The following is a 21,837-nucleotide window of genomic DNA, read 5'->3' as shown; positions in this document are numbered from 1 at the left end:
TATTACCGGAAGTTTATCAAAGCATTTTCAAAGATTGTAGCTCCAATTACTGCTATGACAAAAAAGGGGCTAATCCCAAAGTGTGGTCCCCAGAGGCATTGGATGCCTTTCAGACTCTCAAAGATGCATTTTCCATGGCCCCCATTCTAGTTCAACCTAATGTTGAGAAGTGGATGCCTCCACTTATGGATTTGGGGCTATTTTGTCTCAAGTGGCTGTAGATGGGAGAACAGTGTCTTGTGGATTCTTTTCATGAAAGTTTTCTAGTGCTGAGAGTAATTACTCCATCGGGGACCAAGAGTTGTTAGCTATTAAGTTAGCTTTGGAGGAATGGAGATATTTATTAGAAAGCGCAAAGCATCCTGTTACTATTTTTACAGACCATAAAAATTAGTTGTATTTGAAAACAGACCATTGTCTGAACCCAAGACAAGCTCGTTGGGCACTCTTTTTTTCTCGTTTTGATTTTGTCCTCAGGTATCGTCCAGGTTAATTGAATAAAAAGGCAGATGTACTTTCACGCTCAATGTTGGAAGAGAAAGCACAAAATGAGGATCAAAGGTGCCCTATAACAAACCCTCTGTCTTTTTCTTCAATTTCCATCTCTCCTGATCCTCCTCCTGGGAAGATATTTGTGGCACCAGAGTTACAAGGTAAACTTCTTTCCTGGGCTCATAATTCTCGTTTCTCTGGACATCCAGGGGTTCATAAAATGTACTCATTTTTGCAACGTTCCTATTGGTGGTCTTCCATGAAAAAAGATGTCCAAGAGTTTATATGTTCTTGTTCTAAGTGTGTACAACATAAGTCCTCCCGGCAGTCTCCAGTTGGTCCTCTCCATCCACTACCCATTCCCACCCAACCATGGACCCATCTTTCCATGGATTTTATTACAGATCTTCCTGATTCTAGGGGGTGTACAGTTATTTTTGGTAGTGGTGGATCGTTTTACCAAGATGACTCATTTTTGTCCTTTGGCTCGAATTCCATCAGCCCCCAAATTAGTACAAATATTTATCAAAGAGATATTTAGTCTTCATGGACTTCCTTCTGAGATAGTGTCTGATTGGGGTGTCCAGTTTGTTGCTTGGTTTTGGAGGGCTTTATGTTCATCATTGCAAATTAAATTACAGTTTTCTTCTGCATATCACCCTCAGTCAAATGGACAAACCGAAAGAGTGAACCAGGAGTTGGAGACCTTTTGAGAATGTATATTTCTTCTTCTCAAGATGATTGGATGGATTTCTTGCCTTGGGCTGAGTTTGCTCATAACTTTCATTATTCATCTGCTACAGGTGTAAGTCCTTTTTTTGCCAATTCTGGTCGGCATCCTCGAGTTCCTAAGCTTCAATCAATTCCTACAGTGGACGTTCCAGCAGCCAAGGCTACTCTCCAACATTTTTCTGGAATTTGGAAACAGGTACATAAGCGTCTTAGGAAAGCCTCTCATAACTATAAGGTCTTTGCTTATAGAAAACATCTATAACGTCTGGTTATATACTAGAAATCTTCGACTTAAAGTACCTACTATGAAGTTTGCTCCCCGGTATATTGGTCCTTTTCATATTATAAAAATTATCAACCCAGTGGCATGTAAGTTACAGTTACCTCCAACTATGCGTGCACCTAACTTGTTTCATGTCTCCTTGCTTAAACCATTGATTCTTAATCAATTTCATGACAGCGTGCCTAAAGTACCTCCCATAACAATTGCTCGAGGTGTGGAGTTTGAGATCGATAAGATTCTGGATTCACATAAGCATCAAAATCAATTACAATACCTTGTAGACTGGAAGGGTAACGGCCTGGAGGAGAGGTCCTGGATTAAAGACTCTGATGTCCATGCTCCTAAGTTGATATGTAATTTTCATGCTAAATTCCCTTTAAAACCTTGTGGGTGATCGGAGACCACCAAAAAGGGGGGGGAGTTACTGTCGGCACTGCGACTATTTCAGTACATAAAGATAGATTACTTTGTCCAAAGTTCCTTTGTGGTCGTTGGAGGAGCTATCCTGCTTGCTGGCGTTCTTCACATACAGGGAATAGAGAGTTAAAGTGATCGTCTGTTTCCAAGGTGTTGTCAGGTTGTGGGATTCCTAGATTGCTAATTATTTCAAACCTCATTCCATTTGGGTCACATGTTGTAAACTTCCTATGGATCACAGACCTCTAGTATAAAGCCTGTTACTAGCTGTGTCTCAGTGTCTGTGCAACGTTACTTTCAGGTCTTTCTTGGACTCCTGCCAGATCCCTGCAGTGCCTGTGGGTTGCTGTGGACTTTGCTATATCTCTGCTCATGTTCCAGCTAAACTTCTTATGCCAGTTACCAGCCACACTACAGAGCTCAGCAGAGCCATTGCCTAAGAATTGCTTTCTGCTCCACTGCTGTGGTTTCACCTTTTGCTGCACTATTTACTTTGCCTATTTGCCTCTCACTCCTGTGGACATCGTATCCATCTTTGTTACAGTTGTCAACTGCACCGATACAGTTTTCATCGCCGCATCACGGGGCTCAACTGTAAATGAGTCTCAAAGCAGTCAGTAAGATCTACATGTTGATTAAAACACACTGATACTTATCAGAAAATACATGTAACCATAGGGATCATTGTGCCTTATACCCAATGCAGGGAAATGATACTAATACATGTAACCATAGGGATCATTGTGTATTATATCCAATGCAGGGAAATGATACTAATGATCCCATTTGAATGTATATATCTCTGGTTTTTCATTTTATATAATAGCTTCATAATGGGGGTAAGGTGCAATCAGGGAGACAGGGAGGGTTGGCAAGTATGGTATGTATGTGTCTGTGTATATATATATATATATAGTATGGTACAGTATGTGTGTATATACATATATATATATATATATATATATATATTTATAGTATGTGTGTGTATAAATATATATATGTGGATCAGAGAAGGTAGCACTCATTCATAATAGGCAGGGGGTGCATGGTCCTAAACAAAATATTTGTGTTTATGTAGAGTATATGTTTGTATATACTGTATATGTGTATATGTGCGTGTGTGTATATATGTGTGTTTGTATGTATGTATATTTATATGTACAGTATATGTGTGTGATTTATTAAACAAAGGATCTCCTCCTGATGAAGTCCTGTAAGTTATAGATGGACGAAACGCGTTGAGGCGGTTACTGTACCTGTTCTGGGACCTGTATGGCTGCTGCTGTTCCTTGTGGCTCAGATAAGCTCATTATACACTGATAATTATCTGTGCTATATTTATGTACAGTACGCTTAAATTATATATTTGTTTAACAAATCATTTTTTTAGCATATTGCACTATATATATGTCTATTTGTTATATATGCACTTTATGCAAAAGTTCCGGGGAAACCGGTGGAGCTGGGAGTTTGTTTCCAGGATTGTTCACAATCACAAGCGTTATTAGCGCAAGGATACTTTCTGGGCTTTATACATGATACGTGTGTATTTCACAGAAGTTGCATAACACTGGGAACGTTTATATTCAATGTACTAGTAGGCGCCTCTGCCTTTATTCTTTACACACATACAATATATATATATATATGTGTGTCTGTGTGTATATATATATATATATATATATATATATATATTGTGGTGAGAAGAGTTGCCTCTCACCTGAATTACCCACATTCCTGGGATCAGCTTCCTCCAAGGAAGACTAAAACCAATCCTGTGCAGTCTGTAGCAGCAGGGTAGGTTTGGAACTCCGAGTTTTCAGGATTGCATAGGTCCAGCTGCAAGTTATTACTGGAAGACAGCAAGAGTTTAAAACTTTCACCCATTGCTCTGGGCACTGACGCCGAATAGCAGCCAGTGAGTAGGCCTGAGTTTCCGTACTCCCGGGACTTTCGGATTTGGCTGTGCTAGGAAGCGTAGCAGACTGAGCATTAGCAGTTTAGGTGTGGGATCATTTGTTTCCATCTGCATGTCTAATCACTGTACCTTTCTGTCCAGGCCATTGTGTGTATATGTTAAGCTGCAGTGTCTGCTGCCATTAAAAGGTAGTGTCTCACCGGGAACCTGCCTGTCATGTGTCCTTCTTTCTGTGACCCTCTTACATTATATATGTATATATGTGTGTATATATATATATTTCTATAAATGTGTGTGTGGGTGTATATATATATATTTCTATAAATGTGTGTGTGGGTGTATATATATATTTCTATAAATGTGTGTGTGGGTGTGTATATATATTTATATAAATGTGTGTGTGGGTGTGTGCATATATATATATATATATATATATATATATATATATATATATAAAAATGTGTGTGTGTGTATATATTTATATAAATGTGTGTGTGGGTGTATATATATATTTATATAAATGTGTGGGTGTGTATATATATATTTATATAAATGTGGGTGTATATATATATTTATATAAATGTGGGTGTATATATATATTTATATAAATGTGTGGGTGTGTATATATATATATATATATATATGTGTGGGTGTATATATATATTTATATAAATGTGGGTGTGGGTGTATATATATATTTATATAAATGTGGGTGTATATATATATTTATATAAATGTGTGGGTGTGTATATATATATATATATATGTGTGTGGGTGTATATATATATATATATATATATGTGTGGGTGTGTATATATATATTTATATAAATGTGGGTGTGTATATATATATTTATATAAATGTGGGTGTATATATATATTTATATAAATGTGGGTGTATATATATATTTATATAAATGTGTGGGTGTGTATAATATATATATATATATATATATATAAATGTGTGGGTGTATATATATATTTATATAAATGTGGGTGTGGGTGTATATATATATTTATATAAATGTGGGTGTATATATATATATTTATATAAATGTGTGGGTGTGTATATATATATTTATATAAATGTGGGTGTATATATATATTTATATAAATGTGGGTGTATATATATATTTATATAAATGTGTGGGTGTGTATATATATATATATATATATATATATATGTGTGGGTGTATATATATATTTATATAAATGTGGGTGTATATACATATTTATACTGTATAAATGTGTGTGTGGGTGTATATATATATATATATTTATATAAATGTGTGTGTGGGTGTAATGACTTTCCTTTAATCTTAGATTGGCTTGTTGGACAGTGTCTGCGGACAGCAGGGAAGAGACAGACGATGGACAATATGTAGGACCACCTTTATTGCACACAACAATCACGAGTAGAGGAGGAGATAGACAGATCTGAATCCTGTGTAAGACCTATTATGGCAGTGATTCTCAAACTCGGTCCTCAGGACCCACACAGGTCACATTTTCCAGGTCGCCCAGCTGGTGCACAGGTGTATTCATTACTTACTGACACATTTTAAAAGATCCACAGGTGGAGCTAATTATTTCACTTGTGGCCTGGAAAACATGCACTGTTTGGGGTCCTGAGGACCGAGTTTGAGAAGCTGTGTATTATAGCATTTATGGGCTGTGAGAGAACCAGGCTGAAGGATCTGTCGCTAACCCTGCTGTTCGGTGTTCTCTCCATGCAGCTTTCTCTGCCGGGTTATTGCAGTAAATGAATAGGAGCCTTTTGAGCTTTTGGGGCTAGTGCAGATTTTATTCTGTTTTCTTGGGAAACACAACCAATATACACAGTGACTGCAATAATAATATAAACTTATGTTCTTAGCGATCTCCAGGAGACCTAGCACTTGGACATCTCACTTTCTGTATTAATGATAAATAACATCTAAAGGGACAGTAAAGATACACTACAAGGTGCCCAAATGTTAATAAGTAAAGGCTTATTCCATGATCACTTAACTGATATAACATCGGTTTCTGTGGGTTCCAGAAACGTCTTCACAGCTGTCTTTTATAAAAAATAACCTGTTTAATAATAATGCTCCATCCATGCTTCCCCCAGTAAGATTACTGGCTCTGTACGCTGACCATATGGATCTGTTTGTAGACTTCATTGCACATCATTATCAACAGAACCTGGACATGTATGGTATGGACCTCTGACTTCATGGGAACCAACAGCTAAAGTGGGAACAGAAGCTGGATGAAAGCAGAATAGGTTTACATTTTAGAGACACCTTATTGAACCCTCCCTCTGGACCTGCGAGTTTATGGGTTGAGCCCACCCTACCCCCATGTGGACATAAGTCTTAGCTTTGTGAGGTATTGCACATCCCATTTTTTTTGGAGAAAGAGGGAGTATTACTGGGACTCAAGCCCCAGAACCTTCAACGTCACTTCCCTACGGAATCGAATATAATGCGGTTCTGTTCGGCCTGCTGTTTCTGGTTCTGAGTCTTGGCAATCTCGATCATCTGCCTGAGTATGTGAAATGTCAAGTCAATGGAGATAGGAGGGTCTTCCCTCTTCAGCCGATCAGAGAAGACTTCTAGGAAGGCTTTGGATGATTCTTCTGGCCTGTTCTCCTGAAATAGAGTCTGAAGGATGCTAAGAACTGGAGCTGTATCCTGAAGGTCAGAAGGCAAAGAACCCTTGGTGAGCCTCAGCTGAACGTGGGGATCCCCCCCTTCTAACCCTCGCTGGAATTTTTCCTTTAAAAAGTACAACAGAGCCTGAGAACTCTCATCGCTTACTAGCCCATTTAGAGTGAGTCTTGGTCCCTCAAAAATACTCCTGTCCATGGGCCGGGCTCCAGCTTGGGTTGTGAGAATTAGGTAACAGATGAGACGTGTAAGCAGCGTGGCCTTCATGGTGTGATCTTCTCAGAGACCTAGGAAGTAAAGAAGACAGGAGACATGCTTAGTGGTTTGAATGTTCTATGACAAGTGCAATGTCATATTCATTCAGACAATTACATATTAAACTCAATTTGTATGTAATCTATTGAAGCAGAATGGTTTGTAAACAGGATCAAGAATAGGCGTCAATATAAAAAGCTAAATGTCCAATAAGGTTTGCATAGAGGTCATTCCTACGCGTAGCACCTCCCCTATATGTTCACAGATACAGTATATTATTTATCACACAATATGGATTACAACACTTGGGGGGCCTATTCATTATGGTAATTATTGGGGGCCTAATGTGCCACGAGCGCCAGAAGCAATTCAGCATTGCTCCCACTAATCCTGTCACCGCTACTAGAGTAGTCTGACTTGGCAGTGCTATTGCGCATGAAGGAACGTGGGTTCATGCCTGAGCAACTTCGGAAGGAGCCGAGCGGGGGTGGAGGGATCCAAATAGATCCATCTCTGCAACCGGGACTCGCAAGGTCAATAAGAATCACGGAGAATATGCTGGATTAAATGTGTTTAATCCAAAAAATATTTTCAAGGCTTAGTGACAAAAATATGAATAAAATGACACAGAAGATAAAATAAAAGGTAGAAATCAGAGAATATGAATTTACCAATATATCACTTTGTGCAGGAGCTCAGTAAGTGAGTTTCAGGTGAATCTCAACCTCAGAAGGCTGCTCCCCAGATATGGACATTGAATGCTGGATGACATTTATTTTTATAGATCTGTAATTCTTTGTTTCTACTTAAACAGGTTCTCCCTATGAAGTCAACAGGGTCCCTGTTATAAAGATGTGTGACTGCATAACTCCCTCTTCAACTGACACCGGCCAGTACACAGTTGTGTAAACATTCCTCAAATCACATCACAAGGATGGTCCTAGATGGTTATCACCCTCTCTTTCTGGTGTGGCTGGCTTCAAAGGATTCACAAGTCATAAACCGCAGTGTACCCATCAGCCCCTCTGGACCAACCACTGAGGCCTGAACATGCAGGGGCAATTTCTCAGTACCCAGAAACTCTGCCTGATGGACCAATCTCCCCCCCCCTACCCTACATGTGTTTGTGTGTGTGATAGATCTCTCTTTCTCTATATATACTAGCTGAAGTAGTTGGCATTGCCCGGGTTTAAATCTTCAAGTTATTACAATTTATTATGTGACTGCGTACAAATCAATTCAGTGAATGGCCCAGAACGGGCTCCCTGGGTCAAAGTTCTGCCCAACATACACCAACGGGAGGTCCGACTGGGACCTCAACCCCCTAGTATGTCTTCTGAGATCCAATGTTACCACTTTGAAGATTTCATTCAAATCCATTCAGTGGAAGTGCCAGAACAGGCTCCCGGGGTCAAATTTCTGTCCTGCAAACTTCACCATGAGGTCCGACTGGGACCCCATCCATCCATTAGGTATCTCAGACCAACTGCCACCCCTCTGTGAGGTTTTCATCCAAATCTGTCCAGTTTAAGGCCCAGTACAGGCTCCACGGGTCAAAGTTCTGCCCAGCATACACCATGGGAGGTCCAAATGGGACACTATCCCCCAAAAAACCTTGCCAGGATTCAAATGGACCACCTCACATTGGTTTCATCCCATTCGGTTCAGGGGGTGTCCAAACACATAACCGTACAAACAAACAGACCACAATGAATTTATTTATATATATATATATATATTTATATATATATATATATATATATATATATATATATATATACATATATACATATATAAACTCCCATCAGGAAAATCCTGTGCTTGTAGTACCAGAAACTGCCATTAAATCACCCCCCTGCTGATAGGAACTCAGCGGAGGCTTCCAGATTTTGTTTTGAGACAACATGGTGCTATACTTCCTCCTGTCACTCACTCAGTGTTAGTTAGGTTCCCCGGCCTCCTGTGTGCACGGGCACTTCACAATTTCCATCATTTTGATGCTTGTAGTGAGAGCACTGTGCCAGGATACCTGTAATAGAGGTTATGCCCTCGTGGCACCTCTTCTCACCAGTACTATACTCTGGATGATGCGCAAGTGTAAAGTCATACCTGCCTACTCTTACAGAAGGTGCGGGAGGTAAGTGCTAAAAATCATGGGTCCGTAGAGAGGGGGTTGGGCTAAAATGCAGCGAAATGCGTCATTTTAACTCCACCTGCTCCCCAAGTACCCACAATTTAATCCATTTTGTTTGATGGGGGTGGGGTCTAATTACATGGGAATTTGATCCCGCCCCCTGCAGTGGTCAGTGGAAAGGAGAAGCCAAAAGTAGACAAGACGGGTAATGTTCATATGTGTTTTATGTTGAAATTATACACTCTTTACATGTCCCCTAAGGATGTGCCCTCACTGGAGGGCATGAGGGCACCCAGCCAACTGGCAGCACTTTGTGAAGTTCTGCCAACCACTAACACAGATCTTGCTGCACTTGCTCTGCTATCAGCCAGCAATGATGTACCAGACGCGATGCTCAGTCCAGGGACTTAGGGGTCTATTTAATAAACATTCATTGTAGTTGTAGGTAATTACCTCAGTTTCTCGTATTTTAATTACAGTACCTCCATATGTCCAATTGTAAAGCACAATGGAATATGCTGCGCTATATAAGAAACTGTTAATTAATACATAAATATTGAAATGCTGGGACAGCCCATGTACTATACGGTCCATGTGATATACGTCTGTCCCAGGGTGGATGTTCCTTACCTTACTCGCCGATGCGAGGCTCTGCATAAAAGTTTCTTATTACTATGTGCAGAGCGGAGCCACAGCTGGCAGCACAAGTGGTTCCCAACTTCCTGGGACAGACCCAGCAGCAGCAGAGATGGCGGCCTCGGAGAAGGACATGGAGGAGAATGCGCAGCCATCCTCATAGGCCAGTATGTCCTAGGTTATAGTTACAGGTGGTAAAGCCTGACCGTCTGGATGGCGTTAAGTCTTTTATATAAATACCGTCCTACAGCAGCCTCCATTAATACCCATGGTGGCTGCAGACATTACACGGATGAGTGAGAAAGCAGAGAAATCACTGATTTCATTATAGAAACAGAAAGTGAACAAAAAAAGCACTTTCTACAGCTACTGTATAATGCTAGAGAAAAACATTATACCCGGTATTCTGCCCTCTGGTATGGAAAACACATACGGTCAAATGTAATAGGGTGAGAGGTTAGAGAATGTAAGAGTTTAGCAGTAAACTCAGACACTTTTTAAACTCACCCAATGTAATAGAGTCCGAGAACATACAAACTCCCCCAATGTAAAAGAGTCAGAGAACATACAAACTCACCCAATGTAAAAGAGTCAGAGAACATACAAACTCCCCCAATGTAAAAGAGTACAAGAACATACAAACTCCCCCAATGTAAAAGAGTCAGAGAACATACAAACTCCCCCAATGTAAAAGAGTACAAGAACATACAAACTCCCCCAATGTAAAAGAGTCCGACAACATGGAAACTACATGGAAACTCAGCCAATGTAATAAGAGTCAGAGAACAAGGAAACTTGACCAATGTAATAGAGTCAGAGAACATAGAAACTCACCCAATGTAAAAGAGTCCGGGAACATACAACTCCCCCAATGTAAAAGAGTCCGAGAACATACAAACTCCCCAAACGTAAAAGAGTCCGACAACATGGAAACTACATGGAAACTCGCCCAATGTAATAGAGTCAGAGAACATGGAAACTCGCCCAATGTAATAGAGTCAGAGAACATGGAAACTCACCCAATGTAATAGAGTCATTGAACATGGAAACTCGCCCAAGGTAATAGAGTCAGAGAACATGGAAACTGCCCAAGGTAATAGAGTCCGAGAACATACAAACTCCCCCAATGTAAAAGAGTCAGAGAACATACAAACTCACCCAATGTAAAAGAGTCAGAGAACATACAAACTCCCCCAATGTAAAAGAGTACAAGAACATACAAACTCCCCCAATGTAAAAGAGTCAGAGAACATACAAACTCACCCAATGTAAAAGAGTCAGAGAACATACAAACTCCCCCAATGTAAAAGAGTACAAGAACATACAAACTCCCCCAATGTAAAAGAGTCCGACAACATGGAAACTACATGGAAACTCAGCCAATGTAATAAGAGTCAGAGAACATGGAAACTTGACCAATGTAATAGAGTCAGAGAACATAGAAACTCACCCAATGTAAAAGAGTCCGAGAACATACAACTCCCCCAATGTAAAAGAGTCCGAGAACATACAAACTCCCCAAACGTAAAAGAGTCCGACAACATGGAAACTACATGGAAACTCGCCCAAGGTAATAGAGTCAGAGCACATGGAAACTCTCCCAATGTAATAGAGTCAGAGAACATGGAAACTCGCCCAATGTAATAGAGTCAGAGAACATGGAAACTGCCCAAGGTAATAGAGTCAGAGAACATGGAAACTCTCCCAATGTAATAGAGTCAGAGAACATGGAAACTCGCCCAAGGAAATAGAGTCAGAGAACATGGAAACTGCCCAATGTAATAGAGTCAGAGAACATGGAAACTCGCCCAAGGTAATAGAGTCAGAGAACATGGAAACTCGCCCAATGTGTAATAGTGTCAGAGAACAGGAAACTCTCCCAATGTAATAGAGTCAGAGAACATGGAAACTTGCCCAATGTGTAATAGTGTCAGACAACAGGAAACTCGCCCAATGTAATAGAGTCAGAGAACATGGAACTCACCCAATGTAATAGAGTCAGAGAACATGGAAACTCCCCCAATGTAATAGAGTCAGAGAACATGGAAACTCACCCAATGTAATAGAGTCAGAGAACATGGAAACTGCCCAATGTAATAGAGTCAGAGAACATGGAAACTCGCCCAAGGTAATAGAGTCAGAGAACATGGAACTCACCCAATGTAATAGAGTCTGAGAACATGGAAACTCCCCCAATGTAATAGAGTCAGAGAACATGGAAACTCGCCCAAGGTAATAGAGTCAGAGAACATGGAAACTGCCCAAGGTAATAGAGTCAGAGAACATGGAAACTCGCCCAAGGTAATAGAGTCAGAGAACATGGAAACTGCCCAATGTAATAGAGTCAGAGAACATGGAAACTCGCCCAAGGTAATAGAGTCAGAGAACATGGAAACTCTCCCAATGTGTAATAGTGTCAGAGAACAGGAAACTCTCCCAATGTAATAGAGTCAGAGAACATGGAAACTCGCCCAATGTGTAATAGTGTCAGAGAACAGGAAACTCGCCCAATGTAATAGAGTCAGAGAACATGGAACTCACCCAATGTAATAGAGTCCGAGAACATGGAACTCACCCAATGTAATAGAGTCAGAGAACATGGAAACTCGCCCAAGGTAATAGAGTCAGAGAACATGGAAACTCTCCCAATGTAATAGAGTCAGAGAACATGGAAACTCGCCCAAGGTAATAGAGTCAGAGAACATGGAAACTCGCCCAAGGTAATAGAGTCAGAGAACATGGAAACTCGCCCAATGTGTAATAGTGTCAGAGAACAGGAAACTCACCCAATGTGTAATAGTGTCAGAGAACAGGAAACTCACCCAATGTAATAGAGTCAGAGAACATGGAAACTCCCCCAATGTAATAGAGTCAGAGAACATGGAAACTCCCCCAATGTAATAGAGTCAGAGAACATGGAAACTCGCCCAATGTAATAGAGTCAGAGAACATGGAAACTGCCCAATGTAATAGTGTCAGAGAACATGGAAACTCGCCCAAGGTAATAGAGTCCGAGAACATGGAAACTCTCCCAATGTAATAGAGTCCGAGAACATGGAAACTCGCCCAATGTAATAGAGTCAGAGAACATGGAAACTGCCCAATGTAATAGTGTCAGAGAACATGGAAACTCGCCCAAGGTAATAGAGTCCGAGAACATGGAAACTCTCCCAATGTAATAGAGTCCGAGAACATGGAAACTCGCCCAAGGTAATAGAGTCAGAGAACATGGAAACTGCCCAATGTAATAGAGTCAGAGAACATGGAAACTCGCCCAATGTGTAATAGTGTCAGAGAACAGGAAACTCACCCAATGTGTAATAGTGTCAGAGAACAAGAAACTCACCCAATGTAATAGAGTCCGAGAACATGGAACTCACCCAATGTAATAGAGTCCGAGAACATGGAAACTCCCCCAATGTAATAGAGTCAGAGAACATGGAAACTCGCCCAATGTAAGAGTCAGAGAACATGGAAACTCTCCCAATGTAATAGAGTCAGAGAACAGGAAACTCACCCAATGTAATAGAGTCAGAGAACATGGAACTCACCCAATGTAATAGAGTCAGAGAACATGGAAACTCGCCCAATGTAATAGAGTCAGAGACCATGGAAACTCGCCCAATGTAATAGAGTCAGAGAACATGGAAACTCTCCCAATGTAATAGAGTCCGAGAACATGGAAACTCGCCCAATGTAATAGAGTCAGAGAACATGGAAACTCCCCCAAAATAATAGAGTCCGAGAACATGGAAACTCTCCCAATGTAATAGAGTCCGAGAACATGGAAACTCGCCCAATGTAATAGAGTCAGAGAACATGGAAACTCCCCAAGGTAATAGAGTCAGAGAACATGGAAACTCGCCCAAGGTAATAGAGTCAGAGAACATGGAAACTCGCCCAAGGTAATAGAGTCAGAGAACATGGAAACTTGCCCAAGGTAATAGAGTCAGAGAACATGGAAACTCGCCCAATGTGTAATAGTGTCAGAGAACAGGAAACTCTCCCAATGTGTAATAGTGTCAGAGAACAGGAAACTCACCCAATGTAATAGAGTCAGAGAACATGGAAACTCCCCCAATGTAATAGAGTCAGAGAACATGGAAACTCGCCCAATGTAATAGAGTCAGAGAACATGGAAACTCTCCAAGGTAATAGAGTCAGAGAACATGGAAACTCGCCCAAGGTAATAGAGTCAGAGAACATGGAAACTTGCCCAAGGTAATAGAGTCAGAGAACATGGAAACTTGCCCAATGTAATAGAGTCAGAGAACATGGAAACTCGCCCAAGGTAATAGAGTCAGAGAACATGGAAACTCGCCCAAAGTGTAATAGAGTCAGAGAACAGGAAACTCACCCAATGTAATAGAGTCAGAGAACATGGAACTCACCCAATGTAATAGAGTCAGAGAACATGGAAACTCGCCCAATGTAATATAGTCAGAGAACATGGAAACTCACCCAATGTAATATAGTCAGAGAACATGGAAACTCACCCAATGTAATAGAGTCAGAGAAAACTGTCACAATTTAAACTCTCATCCAGATGTTTCCCATTTTGAACATAAAACTTGATCTATGTGACAGGTTACTGCAAATTAGTCAGTTGGCAAGGCAAAATGGGCCAAACACTGACCTGGTATCTTTACATTATAAATACTGCTCTGATATATCTCATACTGTATAATTATACTGTACAGACCACGCTGAGATACTATATACTGTTACATTATACATACTGCTCTGATATATCTCATACTGTATAATTATACTGTACAGACCACGCTGAGATACTATATACTGTTACATTATACATACTGCTCTGAGATACTGTACATACCACACTGAGATACTATATACTGTTCCATTATACATACTGCTCTGAGATTTCTCATACTGTATCATTATACTGTACATACCACACTGAAATACTATATACTGTTCCATTATACTGTACATACAGCTCTGAGATACCTTATACTGTATCATTCACTGAGATACTATATACTGTTCCATTATACATACTGCTCTGAGATACCTCATACTGCATAATTATACTGTACATACCACACTGAGATACTATATACTGTTCCATTATACATACTGCTCTGAGATACCTCATACTGCATAATTATACTGTACATACAGCTCTGAGATACTATATACTGTTCCATTATACATACTGCTCTGAGATACCTCATACTGCATAATTATACTGTACATACCACACTGAGATACTATATACTGTTCCATTATACATACTGCTCTGAGATAACTCATACTGTATCATTATACTGTACATACCACACTGAGCTACTATATACTATACCATTATACTGTACATACAGCTCTGAGATACCTTATACTGTATCATTCACTGAGATACTATATACTGTTCCATTATACATACTGCTCTGAGATACCTCATACTGCATAATTATACTGTACATACCACACTGAGATACTATATACTGTTCCATTATACATACTGCTCTGAGATACCTCATACTGCATAATTATACTGTACATACCACACTGAGATACTATATACTGTTCCATTATACATACTGCTCTGAGATACCTCATACTGCATCATTATACTGTACATACCACACTGAGATACTATATAATGGATTATTATGCTGTACATACTGTGCTGGGATACTATATATACCCCACACATATACTTATATTAATATATAACAATACTATATTACTATATTTACACATATATAACACAGTACCTGTGCACAAAACCCCTCCTGCCAAGATAACAGATTATATACTACAGTTTAACAAACACCTTCCCATATAACACATTACGATATCCACCCTCCTGTATATCACAGTATAATAATCACCCCCTCTTATATACTACAGTATAATAACTATCCTCTTATATAATACAGGATAGTAACCACTCTCCTATATAGTACAGTATAATCATCACCATCCTATATAGTACAGTATAATCATCACCCTCCTATGTAGTACAGTATAATCATCACCCTCCTATGTAGTACAGTATAATCATCACCCTCCTATATAGTACAGTATAATCATTCTATATAGTACAGTATAATCATCATCCTCCTACATAGCACAGTATAATCATCATCCTCCTACATAGCACAGTATAATCATTCTATATAGCACAGTATAATCATCACCCTCCTATATAGTACAGTATAATCATTCTATATAGTACAGTATAATCATCACCCTCCTATATAGTACAGTATAATCATTCTATATAGTACAGAATAATCACCCTACTATATAGTACAGTATAATCATCACCCTCCTACATAGCACAGTATAATCATTCTATATAGTACAGTATAATCATCACCCTCCTATATAGTACAGTATAATCATTCTATATAGTACAGTATAACAACCACACCATCAAACTTAGCTGCTTTAAGTTTGGATAGACTAAAGGACACTGTAGGAGTAGATCTTCTCTGAGTGGTAAGGGCCATGGATTGTCTACCAACAGGAGCTGAATGTTGGAATACCAAGCTCTGCGTGGCCAGTCCGGAGCTATCATCAGGACCTTGGCCTGTTCCTTCTTGATCTGTTGAAGGATTCGAGGGAGAAGGGGAAATGGAGGAAACAGATAAATGAATTGGAACCGCCATGGTGTTGACAGTGCATCCACAGTCACCGCTTGTGGATCCCTTGTTTGAGAGCAGTAAAGGGGCAGTTGATGGTTCTGTCTGGATGCCATGAGGTCGACCTGCAGAAGACCCCACCGGTGGACCAGCTGCTGAAACACCTGTGGATGTAGAGCCCATTCTCCTGGATGTACATCATGACGACTGAGGTAATCTGCCTCCCAATTTTTGACTCCCGGTATGAAGATTGCTGAAATCGACCTTGCGTAGCTTTCTGCCCAGATAAGAATCCGGCTGGCTTCCTTCATGGCCGCACGACTTCTGGTGCCTCCTTGTTTGTTTATGTATGCCACTGCTGTGGCGTTGTCGGACTGGACCCTGACTGCTCGGTCCCTCAGAAGGTGAGCTGCTGTCTGTAATGCGTAGAAAACTGCTCTTAATTCCAATATGTTGATTGGAAGACTCGATTCCTGTGTTGTCCAGCATCCCTGGAAGTAATGCTCTAGAATTACTGCCCCCCAGCCTCATAGACTCACATCCATGGTAAGAAGCGTCCAATCCCACTCTCCGAATCTCTTTCCCTCTGTAAGGTGAACTGAGTTTAACCACCATAGTAGGGAAATCCGAGTGTTGGGTTGTAACCTGACCCTTTTGTGAAGAAACAGGTGGGATCTCGACCATTGTGATAGGAGATCTAGCTGAAAAGGTCTGGAGTGAAAACGACCGTACTGAACAGCCTCGAAGGCTGCCACCATCTTCCCAAAAAGTTGTATACATGCATGAACCGAAACCTGCCAACGTCAAAGGACCAACCTCACCATCTCCTGAATGGAAGTTATCTTGTCCTGGGGAAGGAACACCCGTTGAGACACTGTCCATGATCATTCCTAGAAACTGCAATCTCTGTGTTGGTTGCAGATGTGACTTGGGAAAATTCAGGATCCATCCATGATGAATGAGGAGGTTGTGCGTCACGGTGATGTCCTGTAATAGTTGATCCTTGGAATTTGCCTTCAGCAGTAGGTCGTCCAGTACATAATAATAGTGATCCCTTGTTTCTGAAGGAGACTCATCATCAAGGCCATAACCTTTGTGAATACCCGTGGGGCCGAAGATAAGCTGAAGGGCTAGGCCTGAAACTGGAGATGTGAATTCTGAACTGCGAATCTCAGGAAAGGGTGTTGAGGTGGCCAAATGGGAATGTGCAGGTAGGTGTCCTTGATATCTAGAGGTACCATGAACTCGCCCTCCTCCAAGCCTGCAATTACCGACTGAAGAGACTCCATCTTGAACCTTAAAATCTGTAAATATGGATTGAGATCCTTTAAGTTTAGAATGTGTCTGACCGAACCATCCGACTTCAGAACAACAAAAAGATTGGAGTAAAATCCTTTTCCCTTCTGATGACTGGGGACTTGGATTACCACTTTCATGGACAGAAGCCTGTCTATTGCTTTCTGTAAGACCACACCTCTGTCATTGGAAACTGGCAAACCTGTCATAAAAAAATGATTCGGGAGTTGAAGTTGGAAATCGAGCTTGTAGCCCCAAATTATTAGATCTCAGACCCAAGCGTCCGCACAGGTTTCCGTCCAGACCTCGCTGAAGTCCCGAAGATGTGCTCCCACTCTGGGGTCCCCCAGGTGAGAGGGAAGCCCGTCATGCACTTGGTTTAGAAGTGGACTTAACCTCCTGTAGACTTGAGCCTGTGGTGGCTGCGGTTCTAGCCCGACCTCTGGTACCATGGGACGTTGATGATACTCCTCTGAAACGACCACGTGAGTGCCCCGGGGCCCGAATGGACCGAAACTAAGGTCCAGAGTAAGATCATCTAGGTGGATGAGCTGTAGTCAGTAGAAGAGTGGATTTACCTCCCGTAGCCTGAGATATCCACTTATCTAGTTCTGCCCCAAAAAGAACACTTTCAGTGAAAGGGAGTTTTTCCACAGCCTTTTTGGATTCTGCGTCAGCCTGCCAAGTTTTGAGCCACACCACCTGCTGTGCTGAAATTGCCAGAGCTGAAGTTCTGGAGGCAATAGAACAAACATCCTTAGCATAGGCAAACGCAGGGGGGGTTTCCGTCTGCCTGGAAATCCCCCTCCCCAGCCCACACCATGACCACAATAGAAATATTAATATAATGGAATTTTACTAATGCTGCATGTTCTTCTCAGTATCATAAATTAAATAATTAGCACCACCTGTGGATCTTTTAACATGTATCAGCTAGTAATAAATACACCTGTGCACCAATTAGGGGATTTGGAAAACATGCACTGTTAGGGATGTGTTGCTATAGAGCCCAATATGTACATATATGTCCAGGGCAGTGCTGGGTTCTTCTGCTTCTCCCCCAGGCTCCCGGACTTGCTCCCATGCCCTGGAATGGAGCCCACATCTAAAATAAAAACATTCAGCTCAGGCACGACGGCCCTACTGCCACATTTAATAACTTACTGTGATTGCTGGTCCTCTATATACTGGAATTATGACACACAATACACTTTGTATGATGCATATTAAAGCAGGATAAGTGCTAATTATGTCCTCTTCATGGACTGGCCACACTCACTCTAAAATCAAGCATTTGGAAACCCCCCTCTAGAAATCCTGCGTTTACCACTGCTTAGACGCTTCTCCAAGGTAAGCCGCCGCTTCACCTATATGTTCTGTTAATGGAATGAGTTCCTCCATTGGCAGCTAATCTTTCATTCCATCCGCCAATTGCTTAGCCCAAATTTCGATAGCCCTGTTAGTCCAGCAGCTAGCTATCGCTGGGCGAAGAGTTACCCCTGCATAGGTGTAAATGGACTTAAGAGTGCTCTCCAGTCTCCGATCGGACATGTCCTTTAAAGTTGGGACTCCAGGAACAGGGAGCGTAGTCTTTTTTGACAGTCACGATACAGATGAATCTACTGTAGGGGGAGTTTCACAAGCCTTTCTATTATCTGCTGGAAAGGGGTAAAAAGATAATAAATGTCGGGATATCTGAAACTTTTTATCTGGATGTTCCCAGGCTGTCGTTAGAAGGGAATCCATCTCTTCCGATATAGGGAAAGCCGTAGCTTGTTTTTGTTTCTTAAGAAAGACTGTTTTGCAGGACCTGAGTCCTCTTCCAGTATGTGCCATACATGTCATATTGCAGCAATCAAGGCTTCTATTCCCTCTGATACCTGTTCAGGATCAGACTCCAGAGACTCTTTAGGCGAATCTGGGGCGTTCTCACCCTCTTCTAATTCGGGCATATCCTCCTCCTCCTCCGGGTCATCTCAATGGAGGACTGAGGGTAACAATCTCTTTTTAGAGACCTGTGGAGCGGACGCCATTGTCATGGCTCTGGAAATCCCCACCATAGAAACAGCTAGGGATCTCGCCCATGCTGGTTCCTCTGTAGCAGCTGACCTGTAAGCCTCTCTTTCTCTGCGAGAAGCCTCCACTTCAGCCGACAGAGAGGACATAACGGATGTAAACTGCGTCCAAGACAGTGGTTCTGACATCTCTGCAGATTGCTGATCCGTCACACAATCTGGAGGTAGATGACTGTCCCTGTGTACATTTTACTCCACACTTTTTGCAGGTAAATAACTTTTGCGAAGCCTTAGACCTGCCAGTCATGCTACATACAGACCCCACGCAAACCACAAAGAGGTTAAGTGACAGAGCAAGAAAAAACAGAATGTACTGGGGTACAGAGAGATTGGAGACAGTCACACTTGCCCACAACAGCGCTCCTGGCAGTGCCAGAACGCCAGGCAAAGGATTAATTATTATTATACTCACTCTCTACATCAGCCTAAACCCCTGCTGTAATACATACAGGTCCGTAGGCTGTCCAGCGCTGCCTCTCCCTGTAATGGCCGCCAGCAGTCTGCAGTGAAACGCTGGGGCTGATGGGAGGCAGGAGAAGGAAGTCAGAGCTAAGCTCCGCCCCCTGTATTCTAGCGCCATTTTGAAAACGGGCGCGTGTACCCAGTATATCTGTATTTATATATTACTGCCTCTGTGCAGTAATATGCTGAGCCGCCTAATGCCGGGAAAACACCGGCTACCCTGCTAGTCAGGGAGGCGGAGCGCACCCACAGGAAGCCGGCTAATGTAGCCCTGAGCTGGCTGCAGTGCTAATCAGCTGTACTGACATTTAGACTGGTGGTGGCTTCCTGCTGCTGGTGCAGCTCTGACTGTGGAGGGTCCGTGCTGCGCGCTGCAAGACGCTGCATGTGGCCCCCCCTGAAGACGGAGGTCTCAGGTGTCAGGGACCCCAGGCTAAGTGCATGCACTTGCGAGAGGGTCCCCTCCGGCAGTGTCCCGCATAGCAGACAGGCAGTTGCAGCTACTACTGCCTGTCTGTCCTCAGAGTTGAATTTTGTGTTTAAACTATCCTAGCCCTTAAGAGCAGGAGAGAGCTTTCTGTGATCTGCTTCCACTCGGGCACAAACTAATACTGGCCTATAGGGGGTATAGAGGGGAGGAGCTAGTCATAATTCATTTAAATTTAAAGTGCCAGCTCCACTCAGCACCGTCTATACCCCACTGTCTTGAAGTGTCCCCTAGTGGATGAAGAAGAAATAGTACAGTATAATAATCATCACCCTCCTATATAGTACAGTATAATCATCACCATCCTATATAGTACAGTATAATCATAACCCTCCTCTACAGTACAATATAATCATCACCCTCCTATATAGTACAGAATAATCACCCTCCTATATAGTACAATATAATCATCACCCTCCTATATAGTACAGAATAATCATCACCCTCCTATATAGTACAGTATAATCATCACCCTCCTATATAGTACAATATAATCATCACCCTCCTATATAGTACAGAATAATCATCACCCTCCTATATAGTACAGAATAATCACCCTCCTATATAGTACAGAATAAGCACCCTCCTATATAGTACAGTATAATCATCACCCTCCTCTATAGTACAGTATAATCATCACCCTCCTCTATAGTACAGAATAATCACCCTCCTCTATAGTACAGAATAATCACCCTCCTCTATAGTACAGTATAATCATCACCCTCCTCTATAGTACAGTATAATCATCACCCTCCTCTATAGTACAGAATAATCACCCTCCTATATAGTACAGTATAATCATCTCTCCTATATAGTATAGTATAATCACCACCCTCCTCTATAGTACAGTATAATCATCACCCTCCTATATAGTACAGTATAATCATCACCATCCTATATAGTACAGAATAATCACCATCCTATATAGTACAGAATAATCATAACCCTCCTCTATAGCACAGTATAATCATTCTATATAGTACAGTATAATCATCACCCTCCTCTATAGCACAGTATAATCATTCTATATAGTACAGTATAATCATCACCCTCCTCTATAGCACAGAATAATCACCCTCCTATATAGTACAGTATAATCATCACCATCCTATATAGTACAGAATAATCACCCTCCTATATAGTACAGTATAATCATCACCCTCCTATATAGTACAGAATAATCACCCTCCTATATAGTACAGTATAATCATCACCCTCCTATATAGTACAGTATAATCATCACCCTCCTATATAGTACAGAATAATCACCCTCCTATATAGTACAGTATAATCATCACCCTCCTATATAGTACAGTATAATCATCACCCTCCTATATAGTACAGAATAATCACCCTCCTATATAGTACAGTATAATCATC

At 41.3% G+C, this 21,837-nt stretch overlaps 1 protein-coding gene across 2 annotated transcripts in view; it reads right to left on the bottom strand.

Moving 5' to 3' along the window:
• Nucleotides 1-5,600: 5,600 nt before the first annotated feature.
• UCN (urocortin) overlaps nt 5,601-21,837 on the bottom strand; it is a 75,079-nt gene continuing 58,842 nt past the window's right edge. For both annotated transcript variants that reach the window (XM_088458097.1, XM_088458096.1), the window contains exon 2: nt 5,601-6,782. In XM_088458097.1, the coding sequence (XP_088314223.1) occupies nt 6,286-6,762 (477 nt within the window). In that variant the 5' untranslated portion in view covers nt 6,763-6,782 and the 3' untranslated portion in view covers nt 5,601-6,285. The remainder of the gene's footprint in view (nt 6,783-21,837) is intronic.

This window comes from Taudactylus pleione, unplaced genomic scaffold, assembly GCF_031769625.1.
Source record: "Taudactylus pleione unplaced genomic scaffold, aTauple2 ptg000807l, whole genome shotgun sequence".
In the NCBI taxonomy this organism is placed as follows: Eukaryota; Metazoa; Chordata; class Amphibia; order Anura; family Myobatrachidae; genus Taudactylus; species Taudactylus pleione.
Note: the sequence above shows the minus strand (reverse complement) of the source record. Positions and strands in the feature narration are given on the sequence as shown.